The following is a 20,814-nucleotide window of genomic DNA, read 5'->3' as shown; positions in this document are numbered from 1 at the left end:
TAGCCCTCGATTTGAGAGGAAGATCACAACATCAATCTTTTCCCTGCCTTCTCTAACCAGCAACATAAGTCTTCCCGCGTACAGCGACGACGTTATGATTTATCAAACCGGACCGTGACGGCGAATACAAACCCATGTGGTAAACACAGATTGAAAGGATGGGAGCATGGGAGCTGTAAACCGCTGCTAATATATTCCAAACAAAATCTTGTTTGAGCAAGTTCTCTCTCTCTTTTCTCTCTCTCTCTTTTTTTTTTTTTTTCCTTTTTCCTACAACACACTCTCACATAAACACACGCACACACAGCTGCTACCTATCAGCACCTCAGTCCCTCCAAGCCAGTAGCTGTTCCACTGTTTTGACTGTAACACTTCCTCTTCTTTCATTACTTTTCTCTTTCCCCCTCAACAGAGTTTATGTGTGTGTGTGTGTGTGTGTGTGTGAGCGAGACAGAAAGAGAGAGAGAGAGAGAGAGAGAGAGAGAGAGAGAGAGATCTGTCATCTTTGTTGTGTTTTGTTTCTGTTCCACCTGTGCTAAGCTCCAGCTGCCATGTTTAGCGTTTCATGTTTCAGGTAACACACACACACACACACACACACATTCGCTGAAGCTTGGAGGGCAGAACTCAATGTACAGAGTACCTTTTTTTAAACAAATGTGTGTGTCCGTGTGTGTGTGTGTGGCCAGAGTGTTGGCATGAGGGAGGACGTCTGGGTGAGATTTTAATTAAAGTTTGAGACAAAGAGGTCATAAGCCATACACCCCCTCCTCTGCACACACACACACACACACACACCTTATACACACACACAATGAACTGTTTTCTCTCTTCCCCCCCCTCCCCTCTCTCATTCCATCCCCTCAGCTTGATGACTTTTCCATGAAAGGCTTTTTCATTAATCCTACCTCAGGGAACCGGTGCTCTCCAACCTCACACACACACACACACAGAGAAAAAAAAACACACTTGCATGCACAACACACACATAGACCTCCCTCCACGGGTCACTTTGATGTATCAACGCACTTGCAGACTAAACACAAAATTAGGTTCCAGTTCTTTACGCTCTTCTCTCTCCCCCCCCTCCAAAAAAAAAAATGCAACATATACAAAGGCACAACACACCTACCTACCCAACACACACAGGCCATTAATTAGTGTGCGCAAATAAACAGTAGTAAGGGAAAGGGAAGCGGCTGCAGTAAAAACCAACCACAGTCTTTGGTCTCTGTGTGTTTTATTTCTCCCCCACTGATGTTCAACTTCTGCATCTGCATGTGCTCCGTGTGTGTGTGTGTGTTCATCCGAGATGTTCGGTCGTAGCCGAGCTGTGTTGCTTTACCTTCAAACTTGAGTCCTAAAAATACATTTCCTGCTTTTGTTAAAGCCCAGTATGCTGCTCTATATGCACTGGAAAAAGAAGGAAAAAAAATTTGCGCGCGATTTAAATGCACCCCCACCACCTCCGCAAAAACAACACACACACACAACTTTATCCCTCTTGCACATTCCTGCTGTCTGTCTTGTGTGTATGCACATCCACCTGAGTGTTTTTTTTTCTCACTGTCTCCATGCTTGTGTGTGTGTGTGTGTGTGTGTGTCACTGTCTGGGAGTGTGTGTGCGTGTGTGATATCTGATGTCAGCTGTCACATCCCAGTCGGTCTGGGCCCATAATAAGAGACAATAATAACAACTCATTAAAACCGAGGGCAGGAACTGTGGAGCTCATCGGCTCATCAAATTAACCTTTGAACACTTCATACACACACACACGCTCACGCACAAGCCAGACACGACCCCACACATGCGCACGCACACACACACACGTACACACGAGCTACCTGTTTTCTCCCACAGTTAGTGACTACACAATCTTTCTCTCTGTCTTTTTGTCTCTCTTCATCTCCCCCCTCCTCTCAGCCAGTGGGTGTGTCAACAGGGGATTGGTCCTTTCTGCTGGGTAATTGATGAATTATATGCAATATGCAAATGAGGCGCCATTAATCTCCTGACTGACAGCTTCGTTTATAGGGCCTTAATGACGGCTGGATTAGATTCTAATTAAAATCTGCTCAAAGACACCCCACGCTAGGAAGCTGCTGCTGCTAGTCTATCTCCTTCTTTTTTTTTTTTTTTTTTACTCTTTCCCACCTTTTCTCAAACTATCTCCATACACGTTTCCCTTCATCTTTTCCCCTCTCACTTTGCACCTCCTCCAACTTGAAGTTTGTTTCTTTTTGCTCTCGGCCTCTTGTTTCCCCCCTTCTTTTTCCCACTTTGTCTTTTAATATCACACACACACACGCGCGGACGCATAGGCACACTCGCCCACGGACTCGTGTTATGTCAGGCTGCTATGAAAGGAGATGAGGTACGCTGGTTGTCATTAAGCCTGATGTGGCCCGTGTCATTTCCCCTGTCAGGACATTCACACCGTTTAGTCAGAGCCAAAGTGATGTCTGACAGCTTTTCACATACTTCCTCCAGGATTGATTGAGCATGCCCGGCTCAGTCAAACCACACACACATGCACACACACACACACACACAAGAATGCATGTGGATCTGCTTGTAGTCACTGCTTTTACTGAGGAAATTAGTGACATGGCGGGAAGAAGAAGGGAATGAATGGCCAAATGAGGAAAGGATTGAAGGCGAGGGAGGCGAGCAAACACATTTAATAAGCAAACAAATGAATGAGTAAGCTGAACAGTAATGAGGTGCTTTATTGATGCCATAGGGAAACTCCTTTTTTGCTTGCTCGTATCCACAGGGAGGTCAGATTTGCTGTACAGCAGCCTTCCTGGAACCGGTCGGGTTTCAGTGTTTTTGCTTGTTGACACTTCAGCAGGATCAGAGGTTTACAGACTGAAGGACACTGTCTCTAACCAGGCCACCCATCTCAGTCTCAGCGTGAAAAAGTGACTGACTGAGGGGGTAAAGTATTAAACTCTCCTAATGACTAATGTTAGCTTGTGTTTTCTGCCTGCAGTTCGAGGCCTGGACGACCGCCCAAGAGGCTGCAGAGTGTGACAGAGGGCGGGACTCACCACATGCTGTCTCACAGTGGTCTGATGCACGCTGGGATCATGCCTCCCGCAGGTGACCACCCAGGCCTCATCACACACATACAGTATTGTAGAAGAATGATCACCCAAGCGCATGAACATGGGAAACTATCAGTGTTGTCTTACTGTGCATCTTAGACTGATTAGTCTGAGATCAAATACACGGTCCGACATTGTTCTTGTCGAAAAAAGCAAAATAAGAGGAAATAAGTGAAGAGTTCATTTGCAAAAACAGATGAATCCGTCTTCACAAACCTTCAGAAGACCCACTTTTCTATCGTCTACTTGAGACAATATCAATCAAACTTAAGTTATCTTTATTTTTGCCATGTCATTTCCACTGAGTCAAATCCAATCAACTTCAGTTTGATTGATTTTATCTCAAGCAAACAACAAAAAAAATATGTTTTCTGAAAATCTCCAAAAACTGAGTTATCTGTTTTTGCAAATGAACTCTTCAAGTGATTTTTTAAAAAGAATTTGCTGTTGTTAACTTTTTAATTTTGTTGGAATATTTTTTTTTTCTTGATTTACATGATAACTCTTTTGTTTTTTGTTGTTTTTATTTAATTTTCATGTTTTCATATTGATGAGTTTGACAGATTCCAATCCTCTTATTATAATTTTTATATTCTGCATGTGGCATTTTGTATTTTTTGTTATTTTCGCCTCCACAATAGGCTAACCCCAAAGCCACGAAGAGTCATCCTTATCAGGATCTCTTATTAGTCTGTCCTGTAACTTGTGCTCTTGTGACTACAAACTTACAGCTGCCTGTTAGAAAAGAATAGTATTTTTTTCCTGTACATGTCTATGCAGGCCAATCAAAGAATCACTACATGATTCAGCCAGTGGCTCAGTCTCGTGGCATTTTAGGAGCATCAAGTTGTAATTAGAAGAACAAGAAAATGAAGAAGAGTACAGATTTATGACTAAAGATGTTCCATGTTTGGAAAAATAATTGCCATGATTTATACACATAATTACGCACAGCACTTCAGTGCAAACATTAAACACGTAGAACTGTAATATTAACCCTATTCAGGACTCTCATGTTGCCATACGTAGAAGGTCTTTTGGACCCCAAGAAAGAATACGTACAAAATGTTAGTTGGTATTTATTATAGACTTTTATACTATGTAAATAAATTTTCAGATAAGTCAAAGTATTTTTGGTTCCAAATGCATGACAAATGCCCCTCTTTTTATATTTAAAAAAATAGATATTCAAAAAAAAAAAAAAAAAACAATACTTGTCACCTAAAACAAATGGCCTGGGGTCCAAAAGACCCCAAAAGTCCTGAATAGGGTTAACTGATAAAAACTAGTTAAACTCTTTTAAAGTAATAACATCAAAAATCTATTTCACTGCTTTAAAAAAATTATGCATATATATAAATTCAAACCTCATTTATAGAGAACATTTCTGTCATTTAGATTCTGTTCATTTTATAAAATTACTTTTCTATAACTGTCATACAATATTATATCTTTAACAGTACCACTGACAGCATTACTTACTGTCATGCTAAAATTACTTTAATGCTATCATGTAATAAAACCATTTTTTTTTTACTAGTGAACAAAAACAACCGTGAACTTTAAAAAATGGACAGATGCATTCATCTGCTAGTGTATTCTATATCAAAGATTCATTATAAGTAGAATAAAGCCTCTGTAAATCTCTAAATCCCCCCTTTCACAAGTTTTTCCCTAATGTCAGGGGGTTGCAATTCTTCAGTACACGCTGAAAAGTCACAGTAGAAATCCCTCTTTTGGCTCCAGGAGCTCTTGTACAGAGTGAAATAGTGACACATTGTTGCTGCAGAGTAAAGTAGCTGTCAAAGCTCAGAATTTGTTCTCTTTTCAGCTGTCAGAAAGTGATAACTGTCTGAGTTATCCCATCAGTTTAAAGAAAGAACTGGTTGCCTCTGCAGTATAGATACGGGGTGGGTAGGTTTTCACTACTTTTCTTTCAGATGCGCTGTAGTGACACATTTTACCCATCATCAATAGTATGAGGAGGTGGGGTTCTGGGAGGTGACCGGTGTGTTGATTAATAAAATTAGCATACACGCTGCTGACACGCAAGAAACAACTCATAACTTGCAAGCTTGGTCTTTTTTCTTGAATCCTAAGTACACAAAGTCCTCTGTTGGGTTGATTTATACTCTTTAGCCTCCTGAACCCCGTTTGAAATTCATTTCTAATTGACGTAAGGATGCGTTTAGTTTGCGACCGTGAAACTTAATTGGTCTCTTCAAGTGTGAATTAAGTTTTCGTATAAATAAAGTATTTGTCTTGATGAATACCTGTTCATTATAATGTCAGAATCTGTGTGTTTTTACTAACTTTCTAAGAACAGTCAACTGCTCTTAGTCAACTGGCTGCTAAAAGCCACCGTGCTGCTTGTTTTTGTCACAAACAGTTTTGTGTTTGCGTCCCTATTGTAGTGTGTGTGTGTGTATGTGTGTGTGTACGTGTAGCACAGAGAAAGGGAGAAAAGTAATTGTTGGCACCTCACCGCTCTCAAAGTTGCCCTTGGCTTTGTGCTCTTCACTGCAACCTGATCTTTTCATTCCCCGCCTCAAAAGAAGCCATTTTCTATTAGCCTCCGCTTCCTCTCACTGTTCAAAGGTGGCTGAGAGAGAGAGAGTGTGTGTGTGTGTGTGTGTGTGTGTGTTGTGTCTGTGTGAGCGTTCAAGAGCATCTTTCTCAGTGGGAAAAGAGTCTTTTTCCACCAAAGGAGAGGGCACGGCGGCAATGTCAGCGCTACTGATTAGAACTGGCCACATGAGAGGGGAGAAGGAGACAGAGAGAGGGAGGACATTTGAGCGTAAAAGGCAGGAAAAATCTTTGATGTGATCCTCCTTAGTCTCTTTTTCTCACCCTCGTGCGCTCGCACATACACACATGCAACACAGTGGCTTATGTCCCGCTGTGATGCTGACATTTGAAAAGGTAAAGTAAGGAGAGGGGATGGGAGGAGAGAAGGGAGAGGGCAGGAAAAGAGAGGCAGAGAAGATGAGAAGAAAAGGAACAATTTGTTGTGGTTGTCGACGTCTTGGGCAGACAAACTCTTCACCTCAGACACCCATTGTCTGAGGGGGGAAGAAAAAGAAGAAAAAAAAAAAACACTCAGCAGCTCAGTTTGTTTCAAATGTTTAGATGTATCCAAGATCAGGAAATTAAGACTTATGGTTTGTTTGTATTTCCTCAGTGGTGTTTGCACAGTTGTGTGGTTTGTCCCAACTTTAATAATTCGCCGTGTTTGTCTGTATTAGTGCATGAGATGTTTAATTTTCTATTTTAAAGGTCGCTCGGCGGGTCAAACAACCTTCTGAGGTTCAAGACACAAATTAAAACTCGGCTCGGTGCTCCTGCCACATTTTGTCACTCTCCATTACGAATTATCCCAAAGTGCACAACCCCTATTAAAAAACTATCTCCACTTTTTGTCCCGTGCTTCTAATTCATACTGATAAAGAAGTACTTTCTGGCTAAAAGGTGGAGCCGCTGCTGCCGCTGAGTGCCGTCCTGAGTGCTCTGCTGTGGGATGTGATATCCCTGTGTGGGAGAGATGAATGTCTTGGCTTGTTCCTATCACTGCTGATTCCCTGGCAGACTAAATGGCCAGTGCAGCGGTGCAGTCAGAATGAATGGCTGGCCTCTGTCTTCCCATGACAACCTCCTGCCTACCCACTGCTCTAATCCTCCACCGGGGGCCATTGATCTGGCTCTTATTGATTCTTTTTCTTTCTTTCCCCCTTTTTCTTCCTCTCTATATCTGTCTTTCTCGCTCAGATCTCTCTGCCCTGGCCAAAAAGATCAAACTGGAGGCGATGGCCAGTTACCACAGCAACCAGCAACATGGCGCGCCAAATGGAGAGAACGGTGACCACAACCCCGGCCTTGGTGAGTGTCATTTGTCCACACAGGCGCACACACATATGCGCATGTGCGAAATGTTCAATTACGGTCGCATAACACGTCGCGCGGTTGTTGTCTGTACACATCTGTGATGCCAAGTCAACACAACTTGAGCAGCTGTGTTTATGCGCCGCCGCTGAACCAAGCTGACATCACCTCTGCTGCCTGCACGTTTCCTCGTGAAGCGAAAGACTAAACTACAGCAGAGACGAGTCAAACAGACATCAAGTAATACAAACAATCAAACCCATAAAGATCTGACGTGGTTGTGTTTTTTTTTTCAACGAGTCTACGGGCGAATATTTCCGTCAGCTTGGATTTGTTTGCACATTTGTGGGATTCGATAACATTCAGGAAACATTTCTGAGTTTATAGCAATGAGTGGGCAGGTTGAGCAGCAATGAGTCAAACAGACATCAGGTAATCCAGACAATCAAACCCATAAAGATCCAACTTTTATTGCGTTTTCTAGTCTTTGATATTTTAAAGCTGGATTTGTTTGCATATTTGTGGGATTCAGTAAGATTCAGCAAATGTTTCCTGAGAAACATTTGCAATGTTGCCGCCCCATTGCTGGCAAACCATTACCACTTATTAGTCATCGCATTTACAGACTGTACCAGCTATGTTACTCATGCTCAATATGACTGTGATATTTGTCTGTCATATGGTGTAGAATTAAATCACCATGTACGGGAAAAAAAAGAGTCTGAGTAAGCAGTATGCTCTCATTTACAGTTAAGTCGTTTTGTCCTTGGAAAGCACAGAATCACCTCATTTTGGAATTGAATCCCTTTTGGCTGCTCATTACATGTGCAGGTATACTTTTTAGTCGTATGTTATTAAAAGCTGTTCCCTTTCTCCCTGCACCGGTCCCTGGCTGTTGCAGTGAGGGAGAGCAGCCAGCGAAATTGGAGCATCAGTGGACGAGAGTAAGCACACCGGGATGATAGAGAGATGAATAAGATGAGAGGCTGAAGCCAAATCAATAGTCTTCTCTCTAATTCACTATCCTGAATGCAAACGACAAACGCTGGACAATCGATGGTGGGACGGGCACACGCACGCACGCAAACACGAATTGCGCGCACGCACAGCCGCACACACAAACAAATCGGACACGCCGCCCCCGCTGTTATCGACAGGTTAAAGCGACATCAGTGTGTTTAGACAGATGACAGGGCTTATGGAGGTCTGCGTGGAATACGCTATCAACCTGGGACACGCACACTTAAAATGAGGAGCACAGTGCGAGGCTTTAGGACAGAAATGAAAAACTGCCCTTGTGTGTTTCTTTTAAAAAAGAGAAAAAAAAAATCACAAGGAGACACAAGTGAAAAAAAATTGTCTTTTTTGGGCTTTGTGTGCAGGAAATTTTTCCTCTGCGCTAAGTATTGTTTACCATTGTATACTCTCGGTTACGACTGCCAGCATCTGTGCGCAGTTAGGTGGCATGGTTACCACCAGCCATTATAAACCTGTAAAGCTTAATCACTGTTAATGATAGAGTCAAGTGGAAACACACACACACAAACACACACACAGCACACAGGCATACGTACACACACACACACACACATAATGTGTTTTTTCCATACCGCCACCCACGGCCTTATGGGAAGTATAGGCCCCTACCAGAGTTTTAACCACTACAAAGGCAATCTCGGATTACACACACGCACACACTCACAAATGCTGAGTGTGACACCTTATGGGCCGGGGAAGAGCGGGGAGCAGCCATTTCTGCATTTAACAAGATCTTCTGGGAAATTTACAGTAACTGTTTGTTTACAGTAATGGTTTGTTTGGATAAACATAAGAGAGGCACTTTGACTTTTGATGTTTTTTAATGAAACATAAGAGAAAGTGATGGGAGGGCAGAGAAAGTGAAGAGAGAAGTGGGTGACGAGGAGGGGGGGAGGAAAGAAAAAAAAAAAAAAAGCAGAGTTAAGAAGAGAGACTGCGAGTGCAAATGAAATTATAGCGGGAGGTGGAGGGGGGGGTGACAAAAGTGGAGCGCTGGTTTCTAACCAAGGCTTAATATTTGGAGTTGGCTGCTAGTTGATTGTCGGAGCATCTGGTTATTCAGCTCCATTCAGACAGATCTTTTGTTTGGATTGGTTTCTGCTCTGGGCAAGTGAGAGACTAATCTGCCAAATGCACAAAGCACTGCACATATGTCCAGCGAGCCCGACTCATAAAGTCAACGCCTCACCCTTTATTTCTGAGTTTGCCTTTTCTTTTTTCCCCTTTCTTTCCCCCTCTTTTCCTCTCTTTCCTTTTCTCCCTTTATTTGTTCTATTTCATCTCTCTTCTTTGGATAGCCTTTTTTTGTTTCCATGCACTCGTTCTATTATTTGTGACAATTGTGCGGAATAGAGTCCAAGATTTTTTCCTTTGTGTTTATAATTACCCAGCGTGCATTGCTGGCCCAGCACCAGGACTGCCATCAGCTTCTTTTGTTCCACTTCCTCCCTGTGTTTCTTTTGTTTTTGTTTTTCCTTTTATTAAATGATAAATATTTATGTCATTTTCTACCCCCCCAACAGGATTGTTTGTTTCATGAATAGAAGGACTGCAACAACCCACTAGGGTGCTGTTGAGAGGAAGGATTTTCTTTAAAGATAATGGATGCTTGTCTTAAAGAGAGGAGTGTGAACAACAGATTGGCCAAGATAATGGGAGTTTAGTTTCAACTGCCGAAAAAATGTGTTGGATTATCATGAAGAACACCGGGGCAAAGAAAAACTTATCTATTTTTACTTCCATTCCAAAGAGGCTTGAATTTGTGTTTTATTCGCAGATGACACTCAAGAAACATCTTGAGGCCATTACGGTCCTTACATCTTGGAGACGCGCTCATCCCGATCACCATCGTACTTCCCCTCCCTTTTCTGACTCTCCTGCTGCACTCATCTCTTTTTTTTTTTTTCTTTTTTCCACGCTGCACACATTTTTTTCAAGATGCGGTTTAGAAGCAGAGCAGTCATCCAGGTAATACTTACAACAAAGAGGGATGACACCGGTGTCCAGACCCACTCCTGTCTTCAGAGGATGCTGTGGGTTTCACAGCTCAGTAACCGACACAAGACCGAACGCAGGAAGGGCCTTGAAGTTGTGATGGATAAAATACAGCTCATGCAAAAATGAAAGAAGAGCGATACAGAACTTGTTTTATGTTCTGCGCTTGTGCCTGTGTAGTGCAGCTTTGGTGGCCTTTAAACAATGCTGCTGGTCTGACCTTTGCCATATGAGGAGCAGCAGACTTACTCCACTGTGCTCTTTCTCCCTCTATTCTCTTCTATTCTATTCCAATTTATCCCAGTTCTGGATCAGTTGCCCTTCATGATGATGTCACATCCTCTGATCCCTGCCAGCCTGGCGCCGGCCTCCGTTTCCATGGCGATGGGCCAGATGAACCGACTGAGCACGCTGGCCAGCATGGCCAACGTGGCACAGCTCCACGCCAACCCCCCTGCCAGGGCTCCCACCTCCGTCATTAAGGTGAACTCAGAGGCCCATCAGCCCGGTGGATCTGACCGTCAGCCAGCAATCGTCTCAGTCCACGTGACGCGCAGGAACTATGAAAGGAATCGGGGCCTTTACTGTATCACGCAGGAGCGAAAGTGCAATATTTGCGAAACCAGTTAATTATACAAATCTCCAAATCGCCTCCAACACCCAAAGACATACCTCTCGTCCCTTAAGTTTCGTGATGAATTACTCTTTCGATCCGTTCCGTGCTGAACTTAGACTCGAGATGCAGCTAAAAACTGTCGACTAGGGGATATCCAAGTTCTGGATCGCTACCAGAATGTAATCAGTTGTTCCTTGGCTTCAGGTCAATCCCATATCTATTTATACATTTCTGAGATATCCTGCATACAGACAAAAAACTTTGTTAAAAAGAAACACTGTGGTGTTTATTAGTGAGTGGATTGAGAGAGGTTTGAGAGGATTGTACATAAAAACTGATAATGTAGACATCAGTTGACAGAGTTCTATCGTATTGTGTCCTCATCAGTAGCAGGAAATTGCATCTCTGGTCATAATTTTAACTACAGGGACCATTGTTTTAAAAATGTTGGACTGATTCCTAAAGATGAAACTTAATGAAACGAGCGCCAGATTTTCCTGTAAACATCAAAGAATACCGTAGCAGCTTCCAAGCCTTCTCATGTCCCTAAGAATATCATTTCTTTTAATTACCTGCGATATGGGGATGATTTTACCATGTCTTGCAAATCCAAAACACACCTATTATATATTTGGCGAAACCTGGGGAAAAAAAGTCCTTTGACAATTGTAAAAAAAAAAAAAATATTGTAGCATAAAAAAATACATTTTAGGACCCACAGTCACACTCTGCACATAGAAACGGATAAAAAAAAAAAAGAAGCAAAAGAGCAAAATCAGTTAGCTTTAGTTAGACCGCCACAAATGTCCTTTAACTACATCTAACTTTGCAGCACTTCTTTTTGCTTTAAACTTTCACTGTAGCTGAAAAATGTCTGTTTTGATGTTGATAATTCAGTATATCCATTTAGTTTATGCATCTAAATGTGACAGTAGTAGCAGAATTCAGCTATGACAAAGAAGAATCTATTTTAAATAATTAAACTAATAACTCTCAATTGTGGATATTTTCTCCTTTCACTATAAATGATCCACATTCTCAGGTGTCGTGTAGGTATCTAAGGCATTGATTCCTTTGGGTAAAATGATCAACATAAAAGTTTTTACAATCCCTCCGGCTGGATTTTTAATTTCCAGTGTAAAGTTAGTTATTTTTGATTTGTAAGTTTTGTGCATTATGAGCCATAATTGTTTGTTAACTTCGTGACTCTGTGTGATGTCGTTGCCCGTTAGGAGCGAGTGCGCGGCAGCCCCTCCCCTTCTCCCTCGCTGGAGGAAGCTCAGATGTCATCCAATCACAGCAGCAGCGTGTCGAGTTCACCGTCTCACACAGAACGCACTGCAGAAACCACACGTACGTTACTTACCTGTGGCGCGGGCGCACTCTCGCAAAAGTGAAGGATGCTTTGGCCATGACAACACCTGTGAGGAATTTATGAGTTCTGATCTTTTTAGTGTTTTTCTTTTGACTTTTTATTACTCTTTCCTCTGCAGACCCGCTCCATGACGGCCTGTCGTCGAGCCAGAGTGTGCTGGGACATTCTCCTGGTCTGGTGCAGGGGGCCAGAGAGACAGATGTGACTTCAGTGGAGTACAACAAGGAGAACAAGAGGAGCCACGCTGACAGAGGTAAGACACGCTCATGTGTGCATGCAGCTTGATTTTAGGTGTCTTACATTACTCAGATTTATTGACCTTAGACTGTTACCTCACTTCAAAGGTCAGCTTCTGGCTTTTTTCCTTGTTACAGGCATTAATCATGATGTAATTATTAATGAGCAATGATTATTTCTTACGCAAATCGATTGCCTTTGCACAAAATCTGTCAACTCAGAGCAACAAGCGTTCCATCCAAAGCATCCATCTCTGTCACCATTTGTGGATTTGAACACCTGTGGCAACTACACAACTGTTTCTTTGACATTATATATATGTTTCAGAAGAGAAAGGGCTGAAGAAGAAAGAAATCTTAGTAACAGGTCGATGAGGATTCACTCTCTTACCCTTTCTCTCCTCCTCCTCTCCTCCTCGCTGTCAGTGGCCCCCCAGCCTCCCGCGGAGAGCAAAGACAAATAATTCTGCAAAACAGGACTCCATTAGACCAGGAAGCGGTGTTACATTAGCGAGCCATTTGCCGGGCCGCGGCCTAACGAGCCAGGCGGCCTCCCGCGCTCTCAGCTGGACCTCATCTGCATAACGACTGCCTCCCTGTCGTTAGGGCCCGCGTTGCCACGGTGCTGCAACGTCAGTTGTTTGGTTCTCTCTGTCAGGGAGGTTTGCATTAGCTTAATGAGGACTGCTCAAGGACAAACAGTCAGCAGAAATCTACAGCGAAAGAGAGAGAGGGAGACAGAAAGAGGGGGAGATTGTTTGTATATGAGTTTGTGTGTGTGTGTGCACGCGCTCGTGTAAACGTATTCTAATACTGAATCGCATTATTCAGTAATCGAATCTAAAAATCACAAAGGCCTCCCAGGTAAGGTTTCCGATGCTGTCAGGTATCTGTGAACATATTGACAAACCAGTGATGGCACCAACGACGTGAATGCCATGCATCACACATCGCATTTATGCAATTGATTCTCAATTGATTTTCCTGCATGCAAATGAAACATGCATGTACATTTGCAGGATTGCAAGCTTTTGTATTTGACCTAGAACATCACAGGATAGGTTTATCGCGGATTGAGCGGAGTTTCAAAGAGCACTTCAGCGCTGTCATTCTGTCAATCCATTGTATGATAATCTCCGCGCGTGTGTGTGAGTCGGTTTTTGGCTGTGTGTGCTGTTTTAGTGGTCTTTGAACAACGTATCCATGCAGCAAAGATCAGAGGCCATCCCTGACACCTCACTCCCATTAACCAAACATCAGCAGAATTTTATTCTCTCTCTGTCTCTCTCTTTCTCTCCCTCCCCTCCCTCCCTGTTCTCTTCCGCTGACTGGCAGTCTTCACGTGGTGAAGTTCATTAGCCCTGGGGACAGGTGGGAGAGGAATAAGAGAGGGGGGGAAAAAGAGAGATGAAGTTGGGAGAAAAGAGAAAAACAGACAGTGACCTTGGTTAGGGAGATGGGTAAATGATCAAACAAGCTGGCAGCTTTGTGTCTATGTGTGTGTGTATGTGTGTGTGTATTTATGCCAAACGTGTGTGTGAGTGTGAGGTAAAGTAGGCGTAAAACAGTAACTCAATAAAGGATCAGTCACATCCAAGGAGCCTGGGGAGCCCACGCTGCTGACTGCGCACTTCAGCGGCTACGAATGTGTGTGTGTGTGTGTGTGTGTGTGTGTGTGTGTGTGTCTGTATGTGAGCCACAGGAGTGTAGTTGGATGCCCTCCGCTGAGCTCGCCAGCACCTGCTAATTACCTTTCTCTACAGAGCAATGCTTTTAGCAAGAAAGAGGGAGAAAGAGGTAGAGGAGGAGGGAGGTGGTGGAGGTGGGGGGGCATTGCTTCTCATCTGTGAAACACCTTGAATATGACAGTTGCCAAGACGTGAGGCCGAGGCAGAGTAGGGAAGGTGGGTGGATTTGGAGCAGAAGATGCTGTGGTCAGCTAAGTGGAGAAAACACTGTCATTTGTCACAGACAGAGAAAAGTGCCAGATATCACATCGCACGTTCACACTCGTCTCTGCTCCAATAACCGCCGGACTCCCAGGACGTCTTCGTCCTCAGTGGCTCAGATGACAGTAAACGCATAAAGTGAGCAACTGCCTGATGTGAGGAAGGGGGGGGAATGCAGAAAATGGCTAATCTTCATCTCCCTCACTGTCACGAAAAGGGAACACGCAGTTCTCAGGTTTACAAACAGATGGTCATCCATAATGCAGGTTCTTAGCTGCTTTTATGGGAGATGTCAAGCTGTGATGCATTATCAATAGGCAGCCTGCCATCTAATAAAGGCTAACCACATTTTTAAAACCCCAAACCAGGACTTTTTGTGTATTTGTGCATGCACTTGCACACAGTAATTAGTGTAAACACCTATTTACTGTTGGCCTTGATATGTTTGCAAGGAGTTAAGTAAATGTATTAGTGAGCTAAAAAAATTTGCATTGCACTTTGATCGCACGTTGCAGCAGTGATGATCCCGTTGACGGTTTTAAATTTTAAACCTGAAAGCTTAGAAAAAAATATGTTGTGCTAATTAGGGAAATGTGTTCAGTTGTTATAGAGATAGTGTAGACTTGTCACACAAAAGGTTGGCACAGCAAAATGTAGTAAATGAGTGAATTTATGCAGCACTTTATGAAAATACACTTTACAGAAAAGAGACAAAAAAATGACAGAAACAATATGCAAAGGTGGTGCTCAGGTCACACTAGAAATTTGGAAGATCAAGAAAAACATCCTAAAAACTCAAGTGGAATGCCTGTTATGAATATGCACCGAGTTTCTCATTTTTAATCATCTCTGAAACGTCGCAGGAGCCTGTTGCAAAGTCGGCAGTCAGCATCAGTTTTTCGCTTTTATAGTCAACATAACACACACTTACAACTTCAAAGTCCACCTACTAGCTTTTTTCCAGAGCTTTCAACCGTATCTCAGCAGATCAAGAATGTCTAATAGTAAATAATTACCCGCTATCATGTTCCTTTACGTAGGTCTTGTTATGACAACCCAACCAGCTCAAACCGCTGCAGACGCGGTCGAGGTCTGCAGAGAAAGCTATTAAATGTTAATATTTTAGATCAAAGGTCATAGGCTTTGATAAAATGAAACTTACCTTGACAAATCTTTGAACCGCAATAACCCGAACTTCCTCTGTGTTATTACCACCTTTTTTTTGTCAAAGTGGTATTTACCAAGGTCAGTGATGAAGCTTCACGCTTTAATTCAGCTTTAATTTTATTATTGAAGTCGTTCCTTGACATAATGAAGTGTAGTCAGCCATTGTATATCACTTCTTAAGACTCTTAAGACCAAGCAAAGCGTGAGCTCATTGTGTTAAGCGTCACTCGGGAGCGTATCAGCCGCACTGACTAGACATCAAACTGTCTCTCTGCCCTCCAGATAACAGCTCCTTGGCCACACAGACAACCAGGGAGAGCTGTGATAGACAAGTCTACCAGAAACCCCCATCAGGCAGGGAGGGCTGCGAGAGGGTATCTTACCCTGCAGGACAGAAGCTCCCAGCAGGTCTCCACCACACTCCCTTCATCTTCCCGGAAGGCTTGTCCTCCATAGAGACCCTGCTCACGAACATCCAGGTGAGCCTCTGCCGGCGCTTTTATTATTATTACACTGTAAGATGAATAGGAAGGGAGATGAGCCACTCTTTGGGATTTCCTGAAATGTTAAATGGCAGACGAGGCAGACATTTAGGATGTGCAGTAATTGCGATGGGCGTGTGCTGACCTGCTTCTCAGATTTTACATGTCTTTGTTAAAAGAACAGTCACAATGAAAAGCCCTCTGTGGCTTGGTTTTCACAGAGAGAAAAAAAAAGAACCTCATCTGACCCTGATGTGTTGGCAGTTCTACTTTTAGCGTGTAGCTAAAAGACCAGCGTTGACTTTCATGACATTAAAAATCTAATCTATTTATTCTTTCTTTCTTTTTTTAAACTAAATTAATGAATTATGCACCCCAGCACATGTCGGACTAAAACATGGCCTAAAGAAAAAGCTAATTCTGTGATCAAATGACATTCATAGTGAGATGGTTTACCCTTTTTTTGTTAATTGTAGCTCGTGAATTATTTCAGTCTTTAAGGTTTTTCCCTCTATTTTTGAATCTATAGAGTTTGTTTAAATAAAAAGAGAAATATTACCTTTGGGGTTAAGTGATTTGGTGAGGTAAAGGTTCTTATTTTTTTAACCATCTGAGGAAGACGGACGCATCTCTTGGCTGTTGTTCAGTGTGTAACCTGTTGATGTGCGCCTGTGTGTCTCCAAGCAGGGTCTGCTGAGGGTTGCCATAGAGAACGCCCGAGCCCAGGAGAAGCAGGACCAGCTGGAGAGGACCGAGCTGAAGATGGAGCTGGTCCGAGAGCGGGAGCTCAGAGAGACCTTAGAGAGACAGCTCAGCATGGAACAGAAAAACAGAGGTATCGCATACAATATCTTGGATTGCTTTGTAAAGACAGTGTTAACTTCAGTAGCTTTTGCTAAGTGTTGCTTTGAGTGTTACGTCACCGCTCATCACACTGGCACGGTGTGGATTTTAACATCTAAACACCGACAATGCCGCCGCGCAGCTAAACATCGCTGATCTAATCCACTTCTGAGCTGACAGGACGTCCATTAACTTGAAAATCAGATAAGGAAGTGAGGACACCTACTGTATATTACCCCTCAAAGCATCTGCAGAGGTGAATTAGACTGAGGTCGGCGGGTATGCTACAAACTAAATCAAGTTTGGCAAGTTCACAAAAGCTGTCATATACGGCGCAGTCAGAGCAAATTCCAGTCAAATGAGGTTTGTGTAATGAGGTCGCACCAAGTGGAGAAATGAGCAAGTTCAGATGGAAAGAGACTAAAACGTAAATCTAAAGCATCCACAGTAATTCATACCTGTTGAGGATAATAGTGTAGTGCAGTGAAATGTCACTCTGATTATTCAGACCTGCAGTGACGCCTCATTTTGTGACAAATCAAATGCAGTTTAATGCAGGGTCCTTTGTGTTAGTGAACTGTAAGCCAGCAGCATATTGGCCATACACAACATTTCAAACCCAGAGTCCCTCAGAGCTCTTGTTGCAAGTATCCAAGAAGGTCAGGAAGCCAGTAAACCACACAAGAAATAAACTAATTCCTACAACAATAGACAGAAATAAATTAATGTACAAAATAAAATAAACAAGACTCATCACAAGAGTGTGATTATGAGCATAATTGAATGCTGAGCTGCTGATCTAGATATGCAAACACTTCTTTATTTTAATTGCTTTAAGTTATTGGATCCTGAAGAAACGCTCTTTCATCTTGTCCTGTACCACTGTGTATGTACAGCAAAATGACAATAAACTTGATTTGAATGTGAATAAAGTACCTGTACATGTGCACTCTTTTGACATCTGCTGCCACTTGTCCCTTCTCTCCTCTCCTTTTTTACTTAGTTCTGATCCAGAAGCGCCTGAAGAAGGAAAAGAGGAGTAAGAGGAGACTACAGGAGGCCTTGGAGGAGGAAGTCAAGCTCCGTGATCAGGCAGAGCACAGCCTGCTGCACACTGCCAACACACACACAGGTGCACAAACCTTTCCCACACCTGTATTTTATTTCTGTTTTGTCTCGAAATTGAGCTTAATGTAGCGATAACCGGCGTAATTCTCATTTTCATATTAAATGTCACCAAGCTTTCAGTGCAACTTAGCCTTGACTGTTCATTAGCCTCTAATCAAGTGTCTTTATTAATTAATGACCAAACTACAGGCCATCAATCATCAACAGCCCCTCCTCACACAGAGTCTGTGACCCAGGACGTGGAAGGCAGCAACCACGATGACAGCCGGCTGGACACTAAGGGAACAGTACAAGGTACAGGTGCCCAGATAACAAAATACTGCTTCCTCGGTATGTAGCTGCAAAAACGGCTTCATGTTTTGCTCAGTGAACATTAAAAGACAGAAAAGATGTCACTGCTAAAATGCTCCCTCTCTCATTTATAGGATATAAGCTTCTTACAGAGTTTAGCTTTTCCTGCCAGAACAGAGAAACGTTCACATGAGATGTAAAGCAGTAAAAGTTTCAGTATTTGTAGAAGCCCCACACCAAGTTTGTGGAAACAATTTACTTATTATTAACAGCGATAAATTGATTGTCATGCTTACCCAGAAATTCCATTCCAGTGTAAGAATCGCGGCATACCTGCTGGTGGGGATTTATTTAGCTCTTATCGACTGAGCTAGGACAACAGATTTCATTATTTCACCTACTCTCCGCTTTTGATGCTTAACTGACCAGTCTAGTGGAAGGGTTTTCAAAGATTTCACAGGGAGACCGCTCCTGAGAAATTGAACAAAACGAAATGAGGCATGAGACAGTTCACCGGGGCTACCGTTTTAATGGAGACAGGCGTTTAATATATTTGTTTTGCCAACGTGATTGTCTGCACAGGGATGGATTAATGAGAAAATCCCACATGTAACATCTTAAACAGACAGAGAAAGAAATGGCCGTGATCTGTAGCCCCGGCCTCATCAAAAGAGTGCATGGTTCCAGCCCACCTCTGCTCCGCGCTGTGCCAAGACCGCCATACCAGACAGCGTGCTTGTTCAAAAGCAATTTTTAATTGAATGTCAGTGAAGCAAGAAGAGAACTGGCCACTAATTAATGGCTGTCTTAATTGTCCTCATGACGAGTTTGTTTGGACATCATTTGCATAATTAACACCCAGTAATAAATCATTTAAAGGGGAATTGTCTGTCAGACAGCAGGGCAGGATGTGGTTCCTTTGTGCCAGGAAGTTTTATCGCCAAAAACGGGGATCAGGGCCCGAAAAAGACTTTCAACCAAGCCGTCCTCCATAATGCTCTTTTGTTAATGATCTCCGGTCGTGGATGTGTAGGACCTTCTTCAGTATTTCTAGGAGTGGATTCATTGCAGACAGCATTTTCCCTACACTGAAGAGCCAAGTCGTCTGTATTTTACCACAATTTAAATGTATTTCTTTATTCATGTGATTATCTTTGTTGGTTTTTAGAGGGAAGAGTGTTCCTGCAAACCACTGGGATGTTCTGAAGACGAGGCGGAAGGACAGACGGATGAATGAGCGGACGGATGGATGGAAGAGTGACAGAGATTCTTCATTTATGAGATATACAATCGACCAGGCATGCTCAGTCGCATCTGAGACGCACATGTCCACCTCCTCAAGAGGACTCCCCTACATTTCAAAGGGTGACATTTGAACTTTTCTATTGTTCTCTTGTTTAATTTATTGCATTTATCACCAAATCTCAGCCGTAGTGGGAAGACTATTTTATTCCGATGTTGTGTTTGACTGTGTTTCTTTCAAATCAAGGCTTTTAGATCCTAGATGAAGACGACCATAGTTGTTCTTTTTTTGTCAGTGCTGTTTATCTGGACGCAAGTGATGAAGATAACTTGTAACAGAGTTGTGTACATATATATAGTCATCATTTTTGTTATTATTATTATTATTATCAGAAAAAAAAACACATAATGGCATGTTGTACAGTCAGTAAATGACTTGTATTGTGTATGTTATGCAGTAGTGCAGTTTGACAATACAAACAATACAAATCCTTTTTATTCAATTGTGTCATTGCTTCTTTCTATTCCGCATGAGCTTTAAAGGTTTCTGAGATGTGTATTATAGTTAAACCCTTTAGATTTGTGTTGTGTGTGTGTGGAGGAGGGGGAGGCCCATGTGTTTGCATAAACATATGTGAGGGTGATGGGGAGTGTCGTGGCATCGATCTGTGCTCCATCTCCAAAAACATACACGTAAGTATTGACAGACAGACAGGAAGGCGGTGGGCAGGGTCACATGCAAGCTGTCTGTTAGCGAAACATGTTGACGAGGCACTATTTCCCTGTGGCTGCACTCGTTTTTATCATTTTTTTAAAAAACCCTTTATGAGGTAAACTCGTGTTAGTAATCAGTTGAGAGCACAAGAAATAAGATGAGGAATAAATGATAAATTATATTTAGTAAAAAAACATTTTTGCTGTGTTAAAATTTGTGGCTATTTTATGATCGTTGCCTGCCAAATATTAGTATTGCAGTAGATGGAAGCATACGTGATTAAACTAATGAATAAGCTCTTCTGACTCCTTTTGGATCGAAGCCCTGCAAATGCCTGCTAATATAAATCAATTGCAGCTTAATTTGCAGTTTAGAATTTGAGAAAAATATGTTTGTCCACATGCATGTGAAAGAGATATTTGAAAGGAAAGCCTGTTCTGTCCTGTGTGTGCGGCTCAAGACATGCAAAACTACACTAAGTGTTCGTCTACTGGTGCACAAAGTAAAAGGTGAATAAATTGCATGAGGGGTCAAAGATCAAAAATGCAGGTTGTTTAGAAATATTAGAAGCAATTTCCTCTAAAGGGTACGGTAAATGCTTTAGAACTTAACTGGCAAGAAATATGAAGTTTTCCAAAGTCCTAATTAATATCTATATCACTTTGTTCTGAGTCCATGTGTTGTGCCAAAACAATCTGTGCTGTAGGCCAGGTTTTGCTCATGCAACCTTGTCTAAATGTGCGGTGT

The 20,814-nt window shown here is 42.5% G+C and overlaps 1 protein-coding gene across 1 annotated transcript; it reads left to right on the top strand.

Annotated features, from left to right (window-relative positions):
• Positions 1–2,370: 2,370 nt before the first annotated feature.
• LOC103356323 (dachshund homolog 1-like) lies at positions 2,371–19,855 on the top strand. The gene is made up of 11 exons (XM_008280427.1): positions 2,371–2,375; positions 2,997–3,106; positions 6,877–6,987; positions 10,328–10,506; positions 11,872–11,992; positions 12,133–12,267; positions 15,649–15,845; positions 16,536–16,683; positions 17,695–17,823; positions 18,009–18,113; positions 19,279–19,855. The coding sequence occupies exons 1-11, from the start codon at positions 2,371–2,373 to the stop codon at positions 19,314–19,316; spliced, it is 1,278 nt and encodes a 425-aa protein (XP_008278649.1). The 3' UTR covers positions 19,317–19,855.
• The last annotated feature ends 959 nt before the right edge of the window (positions 19,856–20,814 follow it).

The sequence above is a fragment of the Stegastes partitus genome, unplaced genomic scaffold, assembly GCF_000690725.1.
Source record: "Stegastes partitus isolate 25-593 unplaced genomic scaffold, Stegastes_partitus-1.0.2 Scaffold192, whole genome shotgun sequence".
In the NCBI taxonomy this organism is placed as follows: Eukaryota; Metazoa; Chordata; class Actinopteri; family Pomacentridae; genus Stegastes; species Stegastes partitus.
This window is presented reverse-complemented; position numbering and strand designations above follow the sequence as displayed.

Coding starts and splice junctions, on each gene's coding strand:
- LOC103356323 (XM_008280427.1), top strand. Junction 6,988..10,327: donor TGACCACAACCCCGGCCTTG/GTGAGTGTCATT, acceptor AATTTATCCCAG/TTCTGGATCAGTTGCCCTTC. Junction 11,993..12,132: donor ACGCACTGCAGAAACCACAC/GTACGTTACTTA, acceptor TTTCCTCTGCAG/ACCCGCTCCATGACGGCCTG.